We start from the raw sequence: 19691 nt of genomic DNA on the forward strand, positions 1-19691 counted from the left end.
TGTAGGTGACTTTGTTTCTTCAGTAGAACACATTTGATGATTTTTAACTTTAACCGTTGCAGTTTATCAGTCGTATAATGCATGGCAGTGGTAACAAAATCTATGAGAGTAAAAAAAACATGCACAGACATATCCAAATTAAACCCTGCGGCTCGTGACGACACATTGATGTCCTAAGACATGAAACGATCAGTTTGTGCCAGAAACCGAACAGTATTTATATCATTTTTTACCTCTAATACACCACTATGTCCAACTGTCTTTGGGCGCGCGCACGGCATCCGGTGCGTGAGGTGTATAGTTACTTTGGGCGCGCTCTGGCATAGTTTACGTTAATGGGTGTGTTGATATCTAGCCGAAGAGCAATCAACCATAACTTCAGGCGAGCAGGCTCAGAAGTTGGGAATACGTGGAAAGTCACCACTCCCGAATGAGTTCGCGCGAGAGAACGTAATCTTTTAGTTTTAAGTCGGTTTGAACAATCCGGATAAGTGCAAGTAAGTACCATTTTGATTAGCTGTCGTACCTACAATGTTTGTGTACTGTGTAAACAATGAGTGACATATACACGCAAGAGATCACTTCCGGCGCTTGCATAAACTACGCCAGAGCGCGTACACACCTCACGCACCGGATGCCGTGCGCGCGCCCAAAGACAGTTGGACATAGTGGTGTATTAGAGGTAAAAAATGATATAAATACTGTTCGGTTTCTGGCACAAACTGATCGTTTCGTGTCTTAGGACATCAATGTGTCGTCACGAGTCGCAGGGTTTAATTTGGATTTGTCTGTGCATGTTTTTTTTACTCTCATAGATTTTGTTACCATTGCCATGCATTATACGACTGATAGACTGCAACAGCTGGAGTTAAAAATCATCATATGTGTTCTATTGAAGAAACAAAGTCACCTACATCTTGGATGCCCTGGGGGTAAGCAGATAAACATCAAATTTTCATTTTTGGGTGAACTATCCCATTAAGCTTTTATTTTTATTTTTTATAATATATTATGTACATAAGGTGTTTTACGTTGCATTTTATGTTGTTTAGTTGATGTTTATTAAATTATTTTATTATAGATATTATCATTCTAATTTCTAAACATTTTAATCATGGTTCATAAAAAGCCTAATAAATAACATTTAAATCAACATGTGGTTTATTGATCCTTCCTAAGGCCCACGTGTACTTTAGTTGTTGAAGCAGACTAATTCATTACATTTAATATGTACAGTTATAGTCTTTGTTTGATGGAGAAGCCATTGTACATTATGTGAGATATGTAGCTTGAAGTGATAATTTGACGTTATGTCATGAGTCATGACGTACTTGCTGAAAATTATCTAATTAAGTTACTGATAATTGATTTGGCAGTTCTTAATTATCATCTGTGATAATACACGTCCCTGACACTTTCAGCCATCTTCAAATGTGATTCATGTTACTTAATGTTAACTAAAATTCAACTTTCCACTCAAATTGTTATGCTGATAATATAATTTGTAATAATAATTTTAAAAAATTTGCATTAAAGGAATAGGAAAGAATGCAAAATGTAAGTGTTTTCACTTTGACCAGTGTCTTGAATAATAATGATCAACTGCTTGTCATCTTGTCATCTTCAAGTCAGAAACTGCTTATTTTCCTTTCAAACTTATTTTACACCAGAAGGTTTCTGTTTAGAGGAAACTATGTTGACCTGACCGGATGATGTCTTGAAAAACTGGGCAATGTGTGCAATACTTTTTTTTTAGGCCTCAGACATCATTGCATCAAAGCTGAGCTACCTCTGTAGTAAACCATTACAAGTGATAGAATAGGTTAGCTAAACAATCTTGAATGAACATATGATTATGATTATCATTATAATATGTATGTCTTGAAAAGCTGCTAAAGTGGTTGTACATCCCTATGTTTTGTTCTGCTAGACAAGATATGCTATGCATCATGTACTTATATTAGAGTTTTAGTACATTCTGATAGGAGTTCCCCTCTGATTAGATGTGCTACTGGTGGTGTAATGTTCAATGCATTGCTTGCATCTTGTCTAAAAAGCATTTTTTATCAGACAAGCATCACAGCTGACACTATCATCCTACTGCAGGGTTGGTCAGATTTTCAGAATAGCTGTTACCAAAACGTATTCTGTCCACACAACAGCCAAACAAACCTCAACAATAAATATGGTCTGTAATTAAATACAGTTTTTATTTCTACAATTTGTCATAGCAACAACCAATCTGAAGAAAACACGATTTCACAGCTGTTCTATGCTGAGACAGTACCTCAATCCACCGCCGCATAATAGCAAGCCTAATCAGTGTTTCTTCTTTCTTTGTTCTTTTGATGTTCTGACGTAACAAGTTGACGCTATGTGCAAATGATGAAAATAATATTCATGGATAAGAGCATGTGGTCAAAAGAATGAGTGATGTGAGTCAGACTTGTGAATGTAGATATTGATTGTGAAATGCTTGTCTCATTTGAGCATATAAATATTTCTTAAGCTTGACAATGATGACTTAGTCATATCGGTTATTGTAATACATTTTAAAATGTGGAAATGCTTAATAAAACACAATACACAAAACAAAACACAAGAGTTGCTTACCTCGGTTTTATTAAGAAAAGAGCATTAAAAATCTCTCACTTTCAAAAACATTGGAATGGCTCCGTCTAGTGGATGTCTTTTGAATAAAAACAGAAGGCCATTACAAAGAGTCATGTAGTTATGTCTAGAATTCTTACTTTTTTGTGTAACATAGCACACAAAATATACCCAGTGTCTGTGTTTCTGATGAGGGTCAGAGTGTTGGTCTAGAGCAGTGTTTCTCAACCCTGGTCCTGAGCGCCCCCCAACAGTGCAAATTTTGTATGTCTCCCTTATCTGACACCCATTTCAGGACCAGCTCCAATCCCAATTAAACACACCTGAACCAGCTAATCAAGCTCTTATAGGCATACTAGAAACTTACCAGCAGGTGTGTTGAGGCAAGTTGGAGCTAAACTCTGCAGGACACCGGCCCTCCAGGACCGAGTTTGGGCACCCCTGCTCTAGAGTATTTTGAACCAAGAGACAACCAAGTAAATAAAATCAATGAGCTAATTTATGCATTCAGTGTTCAGTGTTTTACTATTTTTAAGATCACCCACTGCTGATAGTGAAAAGTGATGTTTATATGATATATAGGCCCATACATCAGAATGAGTGTCAGTGGTTCATATTTTAGATGCCCAAAAAGGGAAGGAAAGTAACTCACTTCCTGTTCACACTGAATTTACTAAAAGGATAAAAAAAAAGATATGATAAATATGGAAGAACCACATTCTGATCAACCAACCATTTTACTCTATATTTACAGTCGTACTGTAGTCCCGTATCCCCAGACTCCAAGGCCAGGGTAAAGGGGCTCAGTAAATTTAGCTTGAACCTTGTGCAAGAGCTTCATTGTGTCAGACACACTGTAAAATGCCACTGTTCCAGCCTCGTAATCTACATACACCCCTATCCTGGAAGAACTGGGGACAGGTAGTATAGTTGTTCTTTTGCTGTTATGTACAAAATAGTACTTGGATTCAGAGCAGCACAAACTCCAAGATTTGTCATTCCCCCCAAAGCTGCCAGCGTTGTCATTTCCTTTTCTCTGAATCCCCCTGTAAGTCACAGCGATGTCTATTTCTGTGCCACTCCAGTCCACTTCCCAGTAGTAGCGACCGCCAGCCAGCCCCTCCTTACACAGCACCTGCTGCCAGTATTCGAAGTGATCGGGATGCTCCGGGTACGACTTTGGCTCATTGCTCATCCGCACCACTGTGTTTCTGTCTGACAGGTGCAGGTTTGGGTGGGCTGTTGAAGGATCCATTGAGAACTGACAGGAATCTAGATTGAGAAGTGGTGTTATTAAATTAATCAACATAAAAAATGTATTTATATAAAATGACTGTCTCACTATTGATTATATACAGGCATATACAGGCAGAGTTCTGGCATGAAGCTCTAGATGGCGCAGTCCGATATGTCTAGCTCAATCTGACCTGGCGTCATCATTGTCACATGGCAGCTGATTGGTTCTCTCCTGTATCGATAGTCAATGAGCTTACTGCTCAATATTCAAATACCTGGCTTTTATTTGCTGTAGCAGTTTGCAGCGCACTTCAGAAACCCTCCACCTTCCCCAGCTCCACCTGTATAGATCTGCTACGGGGTGATTCATGTATGCTATATGGGGGTTATTCATATGTGTTATATGTGCAGCAGCAGTATTTCTTTCATGCTTACAGCAGCATGCTGTGGATGTATTGGGAGTAGCAAGTCTCGGTACTTGCTCTGCCGCAGCAGCAGCAGCGTAGCAGATATATTCCGCCAAGACCAAATACATTAACATTGTCATGTACATTACCATGCCAATCCCTCCGAGAGTTGTCATGACCGAAATTACCATATTGACCCGAATATATGACGATGTTTTTTTCTTGGAAATACATCTGAAAAAACGCGGTCGTCTTATATTCAGGGTCTAGACTTTGACATGTCAATAATACACCCACAACAATAGGTGGTGCCAAATACGCATAAAACGAGTGTGCCATGAAATACGTAATGTAATGCGTGTTGTAAAGATCGCGAGTAAAAACAAAAGAAAAAGAAAACCTTCCAGCTGCATGAGTCCTGACTGTCACGTTAGCCTGATGGGACCAAACTCCCTTTGTGATTTTAAAACGTAAGACAGTACCCAGATTTGAAGACTACAGTAAGATTTAACTTCTACTGTTAATAAGATTTTGGTAGGATACTATTAGATGGATAGCCTAAATGTCCTAATTCAGATGGGCTACCTGTTTTTTTTTTTTTTTTTAATGGTATATCAAAAAGTGTATATTTTTTAAATGTGATTGTTGGTACATTTTACCAGTTTTTACCATACTTTCAAAACAAAAATTAAAATAGGAAAAATATGCAATATGAACATAATTGAAGACAAAATGTGTTTTACTGAGAAAAACAAGATTTGTTTTTTAAAAAGCCTTTTTCCAAAAGGTACATCTGGAAAAAGGGGGGTCATATATTCGGGCCAATACGGTAATTTAAATTTACATTCTAAGAACTCCTCCCTTTTTGCAGGGGATCCAGAGTCTGGAGCATTTCAACCTCTTTCACTGCAGATGAAAAACATGTATGTGTAAACATATTATACAATATATACACTACATTTCAAGAGTTTGGGGTCAGTAAGATTTATTAAAAACATTCATTAACACTTTTATTTAGCAACGATACATTAGACTGATCAAAAAAGACAGTAAAGACATAAAGATTTCTATTTCAAACAAATGCAGTTCTTTTTAACTTATTGTTCATCTAATAATTAATCAAATAATTAAAAAAAAGTATATCATGGTTTCCACAAAATATTAACTGTTAATAATTAACAGTTTTCAACACTGATAATAATGAAATGGTTTTGAACAGCAAATCAGCATATTAGAATGATTTCTAAAAGATCGTGACACTGAAGACTGGAGTAATGATACTGAAAATTCAGCTTTGGCATCACAGAAATACATTTTATTTTAAAATATATTAAAATAGAAAACAGTCATATTAAATTGTAGAAATATTTCACATTATTATTGTTTTTATTTATGTATTTGTAATAGAGGGTTTTGAGTACCTGCTGATGAGATTTTGTTCAGTTCCTCTTTGCTTATGTCTTCTAATTGCATTTTCAGGTCAAAGATGGCTTTCTTTGCATTGTCAAAATTGTGATGAGGGGCTAATGTCACCTTGGACAAGTCTTCATATCCAGAAGGAGCAGAAAGAGACTGCCAGCTCTGGGGGAAAATAAGCAGATGTGCTATTTTATCTGTAGGGAACTGTTTAGTGAAAATGCAAATGCTTTATGGGCCACAGCACGTTTTTAACAATACCTGTAAGAAATGGATATGATCGTCGGATTGGGACAGCTGCTCCAAGTCAGCTTGCCTGTGTTTCTTTCTCAGTAATGTAATCTCCTCCTTCAGCCTGGCCAGGTGTCCCTCTGCACGTGTCAGCAGAAGGGTTTCCTGGGCTCGGATCATCTCCTTCACTTCTTCATGCCTCCTTTCTAGTGCCTGCAGCAGTTCAGCGAAAATACGCTCATTTTCATCCAGTACATTCTGAGATGAATGCTATAATGAGAAAAATACCATGGATGAGATTACCAGAGATTTACCAGTCAAATGTTACCTCACATTTAAGAGATGGAACAGATGCAGTGCACCATTCTAATATTTAATGAACTGGTAAGCAAGAAGCATAGTGAGCTAATTTAACACTTTGCAGTGATGCCATAGCCAAGAACCTTTTGGGGTTCCCTAAAGAACCTTTTAGTGAACAGCTCTTAGAAGAGCCATTTATTAGAACATTTTAATAATCTAAAGAACCTTTTTCCACTATAAAGAACCTTTTGTGAAATGGAAAGTTTCCATGGATGTTAAATATTCCATATGGAATCACTGATGCCAATAAAGATTAAATATCATGAACTAACAATTTTACTGTATGTAACAATCATTTAATTTATAAACCTATTCATGTTTATTCATGATACTTTCATTAATGTTCATTTGTACATCCTAAAATGTTAAAAAGGCATTAGGATAGGTGCAGGGATTCCCAATTTTGTTTTTCAACAGAACAGAAATGTTTACTTGAAGAATCACCTGAGATTATAAGGTAGTATTTCAATAATTGAACAACACATTTGCATCAACACATTTGTTCACAGTTCTCAATGTCGTTTAATGGTCAAATGACATACAGGTAAACAAATCTAATAGTTCTTTCTTTTCTTTTTTGTTAGTAAAGGCTCTATTTTGATGGTTTTATTTTAAAATTACATTTTTATGATTTAATTAATTATTAGCATTTCATTAACTCACAAAGTCCCTGCATTCCCTCACAAACCAACAGTTTGGGAAAACCCTGACCTATGAAGGTAGAATGACGTCAAAAAAATTTGCATACGCAGGGTAATATTTGTGGAAGTGTACATAAGACTGTAAGCGTAAATTAAATTTGCATGCGCAAGAGAAGCTTTGTAAAGGTGTAAATCGCGTTTCAAGCACAAGAAAAAATGATTTGCAGCATTTTACTGTTATTCGTAAGTGTAATTCATGTATACCCTGCGTATGCAAATCTTTTTGACGTCATTTTACCTTCATACTGACCTAATGCATTAACTAATTACAACAAATGAAACTTACTGTAGCATCAGTTTATTTAACTTGAGCGATTAAGTAACAGATATGAACAGAAAATTCTTCCAAATCATTTTCTAAAATCCTCACTTTTAGGGAGGCCACTGACTGCCTGAGATCTTGCCATTTCTTTATTCTTTCTTCAATTTTCTGCCGTGAAGCCATCAGTTTAGCCCCAAGCTGTTTCTGTTGAAAAAAAAAATTCACATTGGTGAGACATTGATCGGTTAGTCTTCTCACTGTGTGAAAGCACTGAATTTATTAACGATTGTGATTTAGTTGCACTGAATAGCATTCTTCATGGCAGTCAATGTTCTCTCTGCTGACAAGCTCACCTGCTTTTCTGTCCTTTCAGCAGCTGCTGAAACAATATCATGTTTTTTGTGTTCCTCCATGATACACAAAACACAAACGCATGCTAGGTCAGAACGGCAGAAAACCTCCAAGAGTTTATCATGTTCCGCACAGATCTTCTAACGCAGTTGCCCTGTTGCCACCACCAGTTTGTGTTTCATGAGAGCTGGATACTCATAATGAGCCTGGAGATGTGTCTCACAAAATGAGGTTAAGCACGTAAGACACGACTTCACTGCCTTGTTCTTCTTAGCCAGACAAAAATCACACAGCACTTCTCTAGAGCTGTTCCAGCTGCTGGAGCTGCTGTATCTTCCAGACCGCCGGGGTTTCTCCAGAGTGCTGTAACGGCTTTGGTTTGCTGTACTGCCCCGAGACATGTTTAAACTCTATTGGCATAATCCAAAGACAAGCGGTAAAATGTAGTTTCAATGAAACTGTACTGACACATCCATTATATAGAGGAATGTGAAGCATGTGTGATAAACCAGTTTACCAGGTTAGGCTGACACCTCCTGAATAGGTGTGACAGCTGATGTCAGAACAAAGAGAAAAGCAAATATGTAAATCTTGTAACATAAACATTGTAAACACCTGTTACACACACAAGGCCATTGTGTTGACGGTGAACCATAAGGAGAAGTAAAAGTCTGCGGTTTCAGCTGTAAATACAGAGTTCTGGCATGAAACTCTAGATGGCGCAGTCCGATAGGTCTAACTCAATCTGACCTAATGACTTCATTATCACATGGCACAGCTGAATTGGTTCTCTCCTGTATAGGTAGCCAATGAGCTCGCTGCTCAGCATTCAAATATATGTCTAGTGCTTGCCATAGCAGTTGCAGCTTGCTTCAGAACAGTGAAATGAACATCTAAGGTAAGTGAATGCTCTTCTAATCCATATCGCTGTGTGTATTGCGTGGTCTGCCTAATTGAATTAAAAAATGAGCAACCATAATCAAGTTTAAACTAAGTGTCATGTTAGCAGTTTGCATTGTATGCAGGAGCAAACATTAAGCATATTATCTGCAGCATTTAGCATCTGTGTTTATACAGCTGGAGCAAAACGCAGTTTAGAGCATATATAATCGCTCTGAGGACACGCCGATAGTAACGGACATGAAATAAGTTAAATGAAATAAGCATTCTTGTGTATGCATTTCAACAGGGGTTCGCCATATACATAAGCGATTATCCCAGGGTTCACGTTCGTTATTTCTAAGGTCGATGTTTTCATTGTGATGAGTGTGTGTGGTTGATTTCAGTTACACGAAGTGTCAGAAGCACATGCTTATCGCAGTTGTGTTGCGGGAGATGCTAAAGATTACTATCTACGGCTGTAACAGTTAGTTCCGACTCCGAGTGAAATGCATTATGGGTAGTGTAGTTCGGAGAAATGTGCTCGTGCGACGTGTGCTCTCGCTGTGCTGTGTAATTCAGAAAACAGAGAAAGAACATTTTATATTCTGCTTTTATTTCAGTTCATTCAGGTCAGTCCTCCCAGGGTTTTTTGTGCACTGTAACTTTGACAACTTTTATGTGCACGAGAGAGTAAAATGCCATGCATCGGCTAACTTTGTCCATCTCATCATTGCACGAACATGAATTAACAAGCTGTTACGCTGCCGCTGGGACTGATGAAGTGGAGAAAGTAACAGCAGTTATCAAATGACTAAATTATGATATTTGCTCAGGTGGGTGCTGGGGTCTTATCTATCGGATTGCAATGTATATCCATTTTCTTAATTAAACATTACACATAGTGCGCGTCTTATTAGAGTTAAGCCAGTTGGCGTGGTAGCCCAGGCTCACATAGTCATAGGCCACTAGTGTTAAGCCGGTCGGCGTGGTAGCCAAGGCCCGCATAGTCATAGGCCACTAGCGTTAAGCCGGTCTGCGTGGTAGCCCAGACACATATAGATAGTAATACATGCGGTTCACATGGCTCTTTGGAGCAGCAACACTACATATGTCTTGGCGATAGATCTGCTTGTTGGGGGGTGTTTTGTGTTTATAATGTCCGGTTCAAAAAAGTTAATGTTGTGTAAGTTTCCTCTGCCGATTAATGAAAACATGATTTCTCTATATAAACTGTGTTGCACAACCGAAAAAATGTACACTTCAATTAATGTCCACATGCAACAGCTTAAAAGTATATTTTTTTTAATTAAAAAAAAAATTATATATTTGCATATCTACATCAAAGCTCGGAAAAAAAATTTAATTTACACAAAATGTAAGCATCCAAGTCTAAAATGTGTAACAGGTGAGAATCAAAGTAAATTCTTCACATTATTCTTTAAGTATCATCATATGATCAATATAATGTACATGACATCTGAAAGCCCAAAAATGTAAATAAATAAATAAATATTTCTATTTACATTTCATATGAGCTATTATCTATTTTCAGAGAGAGCGAGAAAGAGCGAGAGAGAGCGAGAGCGAGCGAGCTGTGAAACTCCTAATGCGTAATCAAGTGAAAAAGAGCAAACTACAGTCCAAAGGTTGGAAATTCAGTCACAGAGTCATCATGCACTAAAGGAGGAACTTTTCTGCTGCTATTTATAGAACATTACTTAATAAATCCACACATCAGTGTTTCCAGTAACACTTTTATGAGAAGTTAGGCTTGAATTTATTTGACCACAAAATAACAATAGTGTTTAATATAGTTTTGTTCAGACTGTATTCTCAATTATTCATGTGTGCATGCAACTTTCACTTCTCACCTTTGTTTCAAGACAGAAGTGCATGCCAAGAGGAGCTGAAAGCCCTCTGTGTGCAGTATCCACAACAAATGGAACATTACAGACAGTTTGTCTTGTGAAAAATGACTGACTATAAAACAAAACATTATTTACATTATTTGTTTAAATTGAAGCATCAGTTTATTTGATTTCACATTACACACATTCACATACATATTTGCTTAGATTAATGATCTAAAATAGCTTTCCTGAGGCGTATCCAGAATCTCATGTTACTCAAAGGGTCTCTGCTCCACTTTAGGTACGTGTTCTTTTTCAGATGCTTATGAAGTCCAAACACTTTCTTAGACTTCCTTTCTTCCACATCTTCCAGAATGATGATGATGATGTTGGCATTGCGCTCCATCATAAAGCGAGACTGAGCTAATTCAAACTCAAATCGACACCAGGCACTATCAATGAAGTGTTGAGACACGACCACAATGATTTTACGACTGCCCATTATTCCTTCATCGATAATGTTGGAGGCGATGGACTTCCCTGCTTGAAAGTCCCGCATATGCAGGCAAAGCTGAATAGGTGGAACACCATTCTCCAGATTCTCCATCAGTTCATTCATGACCCAGACTTCATCATAGCTGGAGAAAATCACAAATGCATCATAGGAACATTCTTGTTGTCCAGGTGACCTGTAGCCTCTCAGTAAAATACAGCAATACTGAAGATAAAACTGGAACCTATAAACCAAGAGTGATAAAAGAACTACTATTGTAACAAAACATATCGATAAAACCATTGTGAGTCTTTTCTTGTGCACACAGCTGTCAGTGTCAAAGTCTGTTGCTCTAAAATCTGAGCTTAGTGAAATGGTTTTACAGAAAATATTTTCCGGTTGCTTCAAAATGTTCTGATTTTGGATAATCCACGAAATAAAATCTGTCTGGGAGCAAGAGCAATCGATGGGGTTAGAGGACAAATCAAAATCTGAAAGGTTTGTGGGCAAATTTTGGAGAACTTGAAGTGGGATGCTAGTAATGCTGTTTTTATCGACATAAAGTGATATAAGAGGATTCAGCTCTGGTTGGGCCAGAAAATCCAAAATCATCAACTTGTTTCGACTTAAACATAAATGCCGTATTTTCTGTGTGCCAATAAAAGTTCTCCTGGAGATTTTTTCAATGCCACAGTGTGAGATATCAAGAACCTCCAAGCCTGTTAGATTTTGTAAGAGATAGGTCAATGCATCACCATGAAAACTGTTTCCCGCTATTTTAAGCACAGTCAAATTGTTCAAGTTCTGAAAAAACATTTGTCTTGTGAAAGTAATACTTGTGTAAGAAATATCCAAATACTTTAAATTTTTCAGACCATGTAAAAATCCAAAGTAAAAAACTAGGACTAGTTTTGTACGATGGAGGTCCAATACTTCAAGCAAGTCTAATCCAGAAAATGGTTTATCGGTCATCCCTATCTCCGAGTTTCGACTAAAATTCATGTAACGAATATTTGGTGTCCTTTGAAAAAATTGGGAACAGCAGTCCTTCATAATCAAAAAGTTTCCACTCAAATCTACAAACTGAAGAAGAGGCAAATCAGTGATACCATTAAAGGTCATGGGCATATTATTCTTCACCACTAGTTTTTCTAAGCTAGGTATGTGTGAAATCAATGGTACAACAGATAATAAAGTGGGGCCTAAATACAGCTCCTTAAGACGGTGAAATGGAATATATTCCATGCTTTTGAAATATCCTCTTTTCACTGTGATTTTTGTGGCATTGATCATACAGCGGAACAAGTGCATTTCAGAGTCAGACCATTCTTTCAGAACAAAATATATTTCATTGAAATTAACTGAGCAAAGACCATCAAGATAACTCGCATCTGACACCTTGACTTTCCACTGCATTCTGTAACTACCAATGAACAACTTATCCACACTAAGACCAGCAAGAGCTTCTAGACACTCCTTTTGTGCATCTAATGAAACAAAGGCAGATTGTATGTGAAATTCCTTGAGATAAATGCCTTTGAAAGCTCCTGGTTCAATGTGTAATAATGGATTCATAGAGAGAATCAAAGTCATGTTTCTGCCGATCTCTCGCAACACAGCAGTGTGATCAGTTTTGATGATGGATATATTATTGGCATGTAGATCAAGTAAACTGAAGTCCTTGAAGTTGCTCATGAATGAAGGGAGAGACATAGACTGGACGTTATTTGTCCCGACTCTAAGCTCCTGCAGCTTGGTTAGGTTATTCATTTGAAGCTGTAAGGATGAGAGACCAGTATCCACAAGAACTAGTCTTTGTAGATTATGTAAAGAATTCAAGCCTCCAGGTCCAAAGTATGTAATAGGGTTTCCAGTGAGAATCAAAGTAGCCAAATTCTTCACATTGTAGAAAGTATCATTTTCAATGTGCTTGATGTGGCATCTGAAAGGCAAAAATATTAAAAGTGAGTACATTTGAAAAATGGCTAACATGTTTATTATAACACATAATGATTCATGATTGTTCATTTACCTTGTGAGATCCAAGACTTCTAAATTCAACAATACAGGAAATACACACTTATGTAAAGAGATCAAGAAATTGAAACTGAAATCCAGAGACGTCACAGTGAAGGGAAGACTGCTGGGAATATGAGTCAAATTTCTCCCAGAACATGAGTACTCCATATTCTTTATTATCTAGAAACGAAAGAAAGACACAGGAAATGACCATTTTTGCTTTTTACTTCAACTTACTTTTGGTATTTTTTATTTTTACAACCTTCGTGTTCTGTCTGAGAGACACCAAGGCCTTTTTACTTTACTATTAGATAGATAGATAGATAGATAGATAGATAGATAGATAAAGAGTAAAGTCAAGCTCTGAAAAGTGCATATATACTGTACATACTATTAAATTTCCCTTTTCCCTTCCCTTGAAAAACAAGGTTAATTAGGAAATTACTAATATACAATATAATATAATATAATACTTTATATTATAATATTTTGTTTTCTGGGACATTGAAAAAATAAAAATCTCAAGAGAACATGAGTCAAATTAATACAAAATTTCAGAAGCCCTGCATGTTAATAATACTTTCTTACTATAATAATATCAGTAACACTACTACAAAATACTACTATACTGTTTGTTTATGCAGGCTCAATAATTAGTATTCAAAACATGTAAAACATATATATGAACTATATTATGAGCTGTTCTTACCGTGGTACATTCGTGTCCTTTTCCAGCATTCACCAAAATTAAGATTAAGCATAGGAAAATCATCCATTCCACAAATGGCATGATCATTGTTAGAAATGATCTTGTGTGAGATCGATGGAAAACTTGACGTGACAAAGAACAAACTGCTGGACAGGAGATTCTAGATCCTACCGCAAACTTGAATATTACTTAAATTCACACATCAGTGAGTGTGAAGCTGTTTCAATTTATATCACATTTGACATAAATCTGATTTTTCTCTGTTGTCTTAGTATTGCATGTGTGTAAACATCTCTCACTTCTCCTTTTTGTTTTAAAAGGGAAGTTATTCATTTGCAACGTGCATTCCCATGATGCATAGAAAGCCCTTTATTTGCAGTTTTTCAAAGGAGCTCTGCCTTGGGAAAATGGTTTAACACAACATAAAACGCAATAATTCTTCTTTAATATTGTGGTTGAAAATGAGGCACAAGTTTATTTATTTAAAACATATATGCAATATATGTAAAATTAGTGGTTTGTGGCAATAATAGCTTTCCTGAGGCGTATCCAGAATCTCATGTTACTCAAAGGGTCTCTGCTCCATTTTAGGTATGTGTTCTTTTTCAGATGCTTATGAAGTCCAAACACTTTCTTAGACTTCCTTTCTTCCACATCTTCCAGAATGATGATGATGATGTTGGCATTGCGCTCCATCATAAAGCGAGACTGAGCTAATTCAAACTCAAATCGACACCAGGCACTATCAATGAAGTGTTGAGACACGACCACAATGATTTTACGACTGCCCATTATTCCTTCATCGATAATGTTGGAGGCGATGGACTTCCCTGCTTGAAAGTCCCGCATATGCAGGCAAAGCTGAATAGGTGGAACACCATTCTCCAGATTCTCCATCAGTTCATTCATGACCCAGACTTCATCATAGCTGGAGAAAATCACAAATGCATCATAGGAACATTCTTGTTGTCCAGGTGATCTGTAGCCTCTCAGTAAAATACAGCAATACTGAAGATAAAACTGGAACCTATAAACCAAGAGTGATAAAATAACTACTACTGTAACAAAACATACCGATAAAACAATTGTGAGTCTTTTCTTGTGCACACAGCTGTCAATGTCAAAGTCTGTTGCTCTAAAATCTGAGCTTAATGAAATGGTTTTACAGAAAATATTTTCCGGTTGCTTCAAAATGTTCTGATTTTGGATAATCCACGAAATAAAATCTGTCTGGGAGCAAGAGCAATCGATGGGGTTAGAGGACAAATCAAAATCTGAAAGGTTTGTGGGCAAATTTTGGAGAACATGAAGTGGGATGCTAGTAATGCCGTTTTTATCGACATAAAGGGATGTTAATTGTTTCAGGTTTGGGAGGGCCAGATAATCTATTGTCATTAAATGGTTACCTCTGAAATTCAAAAGTCTAAGCCTTTGAAGATTTTTGAATGAGCTTGGATGTAACTCTACCACACGACAATACGACATGTCAAGGTGCTCTAGAAAAGTGAGATTTTTAAATAAATATCTTGCTACATCACCCTGAAAATTATTGCCGGCCATTTTAAGAATTTTAAGATTACTCATCCCATAAAAGCAATATATGTTAACAAAGATGATACTTGAATAAGAAACATCCAAATACCTCAAATACTTTAAGTTAGAGAAAAGCGAAAAGTATTCCATACCTACAACCCTTGTATGATGGAAATCTAGAATCTCAAGGGAATCAAGTCCATCAAATGGTCTTACAGAAAGAGCGATTTGTGGATTTAGACTCAAATTTAAATACCTCAATTGAGGGGTCCCAGAAAAAAATGAGCAGCATGATGTTGATGTAATTTGGTTTGAACTCAGATCCACATACTGAAGCTTAGGCATGTCTATGAAGTCTGGAATTTGGGTTGCAACATTGTCTGTAAATACTAGTTTTTCTAAAGTATGGAGATGTGAAAGTTGCTTACCTGGCACAGTATCTAATTGATTGGAAATCAAATACAGCTCCTTGATTTCATGAAATGGCACATTTGCTATTTCACGAATTATCCCACCCTTCGCAGCTAAAATTGTGGCGTTTATCATACAGCGAAAGATATTAACTGGCACATCATGCCTTTCTTTCATGTAATAATATACCTCATGAAAATTAATAAAGCAAAGACCATCTAAATAGTTTGCATCCGATGACATAATCTTGTAATCACACTTGTACTTTCCAAACATTAGCCTTTTGACATTAAGACCATATAGAGCTTTAAGACCAACTTTCTGAGCAGCAGATGAAACAAAGGCAGATCGGATGTCCATTTCTCTGAGATAAATGTCTTTGAAAGCTCCTGGTTCAATGTATAATAACGGATTCATAGAGAGAATCAAAGTCATGTTTCTGCCGATCTCTCGCAACACAGCAGTGTGATCAGTTTTGATGATGGATATATTATTGGCATGTAGATCGAGTAAACTGAAGTCATTGAAGTTGCTCATGAATGAAGGGAGAGACATAGACTGGATGTTATTTGTCCCGACTCTAAGCTCCTGCAGCTTGGTTAGGTTATTCATTTGAAGCTGTAAGGATGAGAGACCAGTATCCACAAGAACTAGTCTTTGTAGATTATGTAAAGAATTCAAGCCTCCAGGTCCAAAGTATGTAATAGGGTTTCCAGTGAGAATCAAAGTAGCCAAATTCTTCACATTGTAGAAAGTATCATTTTCAATGTGCTCGATTTGGCATCTGAAAACAAATACATTTAATATAATTTATAGAGCAACACATTACACAACATATTTAGATGGTAACAGTATTGCTTACCTTGACAGATCAAGGACTCGTAGAAAAGACAAAACTGGGAAAACAGTCTTCTGCAAGTGTTTCAGAACATTAAAACTGAAATCCAGAGTTTGAATGAAGGAAGGAATACTGGGTGGTATACAGCTGAGGTTTCTTCCCATGCATGAGTAGTGATGATTCTCAGTAATCTAAATGAATGAATTAACTAATGGAAATTCTCAAATTTCACAACAGTAATAAAAAAAAAAAACAGTTATGAATAACACAGATTTCAATGGAAAAAAAAACAACAACTTACTTTTGTACATGATTCTCCAGCACTAATGGAAAAATAAATAATGAAAGCACTTACAGTGAAGAAATTCATCTTGAGTGATCTCAACCGGTCATAAAAATGTGATCCAGCCTTGGTAGAGGTCATTAATTATGAGGAACAAATGCCATGGTTTTCAACAATGGGGAACTATGGGCAAAAGGATGTCAGGGAAGTAGGCTTGTGCTTAATTTCGTAGATCTTGAATGAAGAAGTACCTTTCTGAATAGATGAATTGTAATACAAAATCTCATTTCCGCTACAATTATACATAATATAAATGTAAAAAAAAAACATATTAAGCATATTATTTTTATGTATTATCTTAATTATGAACACACTGGTTTGTAGTGCAAACAGTTTTACCATTTACTGCACGTTGTTATTCTTCTCGTTATTTATTATAGCAGCTAATGAACCGGAAGTCTTGCCCATTGGCTTACTTCCGCGTTGAAGAACAAGGTGGATACACTATCACTTAACACTACCATTGCAAAATAACTCCTTCCAACAAGACAAAATATGTTCCATTAAGCAATAAAATTAACAACTAAATTAACAATCGACATTCTCATGCTTTGACGCTAAGAAGAGTTGATACCATATCTAAACCAGTTTGAGCTGTGTGGCTAAAACTGATCTCGAGCCAGTGTTTAATTAGGTAGGCTTACAATCAGATTGGAGCAGACAAGTTTGGGCTGGATGAAGTGAAAGGTTGCAGGTTTATGTCCCATAGTGGCAGTATTGTCATTTTGTACACCAATGTTTTTTTCATGGATGCTATAGCCATATAAATGCTAAAAAAGAATTTTGACTATACAGATAAAACTTAAGTATTGTATTAGTATGAACATAGACTTCATTTACAACAAACAATACTGTTATATTGTCAAAAGCATTATTGTAGCTGCTTGAGTCTTGCCACTGGCCCACTGCATTTACATACGTTTTTGACCAACAGAAGTCCTCAGCGTTATCACATTTATCATTACTATATCATTTTTCACTGTTTCAACACTACATCTTAACTTGATAGCATGGCTCCAACACCCTTCATGAAAAATTACTTATATTCTGGGTCTCAGAGACCCGAGGTATGTAAGGGATAATGTACTGTACATCCAGCTGGTTGTTATCACAGAATAACCCCCGACAGGGTGATCAGGGTGTTCCTTAAAGCAAGAATATAGCGCCGACTACAGTTACCCGGATGAGCCTGTGTTATCGGCTTTTACCGGTTGTTATCGAGGGATAACATACATCGGAATGTCGGGACTGACCAATCAGAATCAAGTATTCCACAGAGCCGTGTAATAAAAAAAACATTAATAAATACAATTAATTTTCATTTTCAATACTATGATACAGTATATTCAGATGCACTGTAAATTGCATTGATTGGATAAATTAGTCATACAATAATCAAAGGAAATTGTGCACATCTTTTAAACAAAATTAACTTCATAGCATGAATTCAGTCCTTATTTTTTCCCAAACAAGCAGCACTAAGTTTGCCTATCATTATAATTTGCACAGAGAGAAGACATGTTTAAACTGAAAAGAGTGACAATGAGCGACTTAAAGGATAATGTACAGTCAGTCGATCGGTCATTAGGCTACCAGACAGCCTTATCAGCCTGATTTGGAATTCATTTTGCGATAATGACCGAATGACTTTAGAACATTCTAATTATTTCATACTAAGTAAGTTAACAAATAGGCCTACATGTGAACTACTGATTTAAGTTTAGTTTTTTTAGATAAACCTGAAGCTTAACATTGTATTAGAGGTCGTAATTCAAGTTGCTTGTCTTCTATTTTAAGTTCTCCCTCATTTCGATTTTTGTGTCTCTGTTTCTTACCAGCTTTTCTTTCTTGTTAATCTAAGCAGGTTTTTTTTTTTGCTTTTGCTTTTGCTTTAACTGGAGACAGAGCCTCCAAGTATCAAATGACTTACATCTTTTAACGATACCTCTCATCAAACAGCAATACTGAAGTCTTCTGACGGTCGTCTGAATTTTAACACTGTGAGACGCAAGATGACGCCAATTACCTACTCTAGTTGCGTTTGTATGACGAGAAAACGAGAGAGACCTTGGCTGCGTTCCACTCCACTTTTAGACACGCACTCGCGAACTTCCCTAAGCACTTACCCTCGGGGGAATCCCCACCGTCATTTTGAACCTCTATAATATATAAATGATTTTTTAAAACATTTATAACAGCCCAAACATACCTATATACATATAGAATGCTGCACCAAACAAATTCATAAGGGAAAAAATGTAAACAATAAACCAACTCCATAGCTGATTCTAATCAAGTGATCAAGGGCTTAGGACGTTCCAGTTCAGCTCATTCCAAGGGTTCTGCCAGAAGTGGGCACTCATGAAAATCATTGACGTACATCCGTGTAAACGAGACGGAGGGAAGTTTGCGAGTGAAGGGTATAAAAAAACAGACTGGAATGTAGCCTAGAGTGTGTGTGTGCAACTTTTATACTTCTCACAGGAAAGCAGGGCCGGAATAAGAGATCGGTTTCCGTTTGGCGAACTCTGACCTGCCAATTTGCTTATAGCACTGAGCCAGTGAAACAGACGAGGATGTAAGATTCCGAATTAAATATTTTTCCAACATGCAAAATAATTAAGATTCAGCAAAGGAATTTTCTCGTGCTGCAATCATTCTAAGAAAAGATCATGTGCAAAATCTTGTATGGAAAACTCCCAACCAAGGACAAACCACGTTAGTCAGCATGGAAGAAATGCATGACATAAATCTGTTTGCACTATTGTTGTAAGTTGTTGCATGTTTCAAAAGGGAAGTTCTGAGATATATTAACAAGAACAGCAGAAAAGCCCATTGTTTGCAGTATCTACAACTAACAATGGCATCTTTGCCAGAAATGGTTGAATACAACATAAAAAGCAATTAAATTCTTCTTTTAATTCATAGTTGAAAACTGAGGCACCAGATTATTTCATCAAAATAACTGTAGGACCCAAAATGTAAAGATTATTTCATCACTAGGGCGATGTGCACTCCGGTGAGTAAGTGTAGGTCACT

At 36.7% G+C, this 19691-nt stretch overlaps 2 protein-coding genes and 1 pseudogene across 3 annotated transcripts; all 3 read right to left on the minus strand.

Moving 5' to 3' along the window:
• Positions 1-3358: 3358 nt before the first annotated feature.
• Positions 3359-7975, minus strand: LOC107678521 (tripartite motif-containing protein 16-like; annotated as a pseudogene).
• Positions 7976-10532: 2557 nt separating this feature from the next.
• On the minus strand, positions 10533-13614 carry LOC107678592 (toll-like receptor 4). The gene is made up of 3 exons (XM_016473923.1): positions 13528-13614; positions 12832-12998; positions 10533-12741 (listed from the first exon to the last, which is right to left on the minus strand). The coding sequence occupies exons 1-3, from the start codon at positions 13612-13614 to the stop codon at positions 10533-10535; spliced, it is 2463 nt and encodes an 820-aa protein (XP_016329409.1).
• Positions 13615-13998: 384 nt separating this feature from the next.
• Positions 13999-18645, minus strand: LOC107678593 (toll-like receptor 4). 2 transcript variants are annotated; one of them, XM_016473924.1, is made up of 3 exons: positions 16611-16682; positions 16334-16500; positions 13999-16255 (listed from the first exon to the last, which is right to left on the minus strand). In XM_016473924.1, the coding sequence occupies exons 1-3, from the start codon at positions 16677-16679 to the stop codon at positions 14038-14040; spliced, it is 2454 nt and encodes an 817-aa protein (XP_016329410.1). In that variant the 5' UTR covers positions 16680-16682; the 3' UTR covers positions 13999-14037. The 2 variants fall into 2 exon arrangements, with proteins under 2 accessions (XP_016329410.1, XP_016329411.1); XM_016473925.1 differs by lacking the exons at positions 16334-16500; positions 16611-16682 and adding an exon at positions 18583-18645 and having other exon boundaries at positions 13999-14554.
• Positions 18646-19691: the final 1046 nt, after the last annotated feature.

The sequence above is a fragment of the Sinocyclocheilus anshuiensis genome, unplaced genomic scaffold (genome assembly GCF_001515605.1).
Source record: "Sinocyclocheilus anshuiensis isolate Anshui unplaced genomic scaffold, SAMN03320099.WGS_v1.1 scaffold536, whole genome shotgun sequence".
NCBI lineage: Eukaryota > Metazoa > Chordata > Actinopteri > Cypriniformes > Cyprinidae > Sinocyclocheilus > Sinocyclocheilus anshuiensis.

What these genes read in the sequence shown, in the direction of transcription:
- LOC107678592 (XM_016473923.1), bottom strand. Translation starts at nt 13,614, where the DNA reads ATGATCATGCCATTTGTGGAATGGATGATTTTCCTATGCTTAATCTTA. An exon ending in AAGGACACGAATGTACCACG is followed by an intron (nt 12,999 to 13,527) that starts GTAAGAACAGCT and finishes TTTCGTTTCTAG; the next exon opens with ATAATAAAGAATATGGAGTA. An exon ending in GAAGTCTTGGATCTCACAAG is followed by an intron (nt 12,742 to 12,831) that starts GTAAATGAACAA and finishes TTTGCCTTTCAG; the next exon opens with ATGCCACATCAAGCACATTG.
- LOC107678593 (XM_016473924.1), bottom strand. Translation starts at nt 16,679, where the DNA reads ATGAATTTCTTCACTGTAAGTGCTTTCATTATTTATTTTTCCATTAGT. An exon ending in CTGGAGAATCATGTACAAAA is followed by an intron (nt 16,501 to 16,610) that starts GTAAGTTGTTGT and finishes TCATTCATTTAG; the next exon opens with ATTACTGAGAATCATCACTA. An exon ending in CGAGTCCTTGATCTGTCAAG is followed by an intron (nt 16,256 to 16,333) that starts GTAAGCAATACT and finishes ATTTGTTTTCAG; the next exon opens with ATGCCAAATCGAGCACATTG.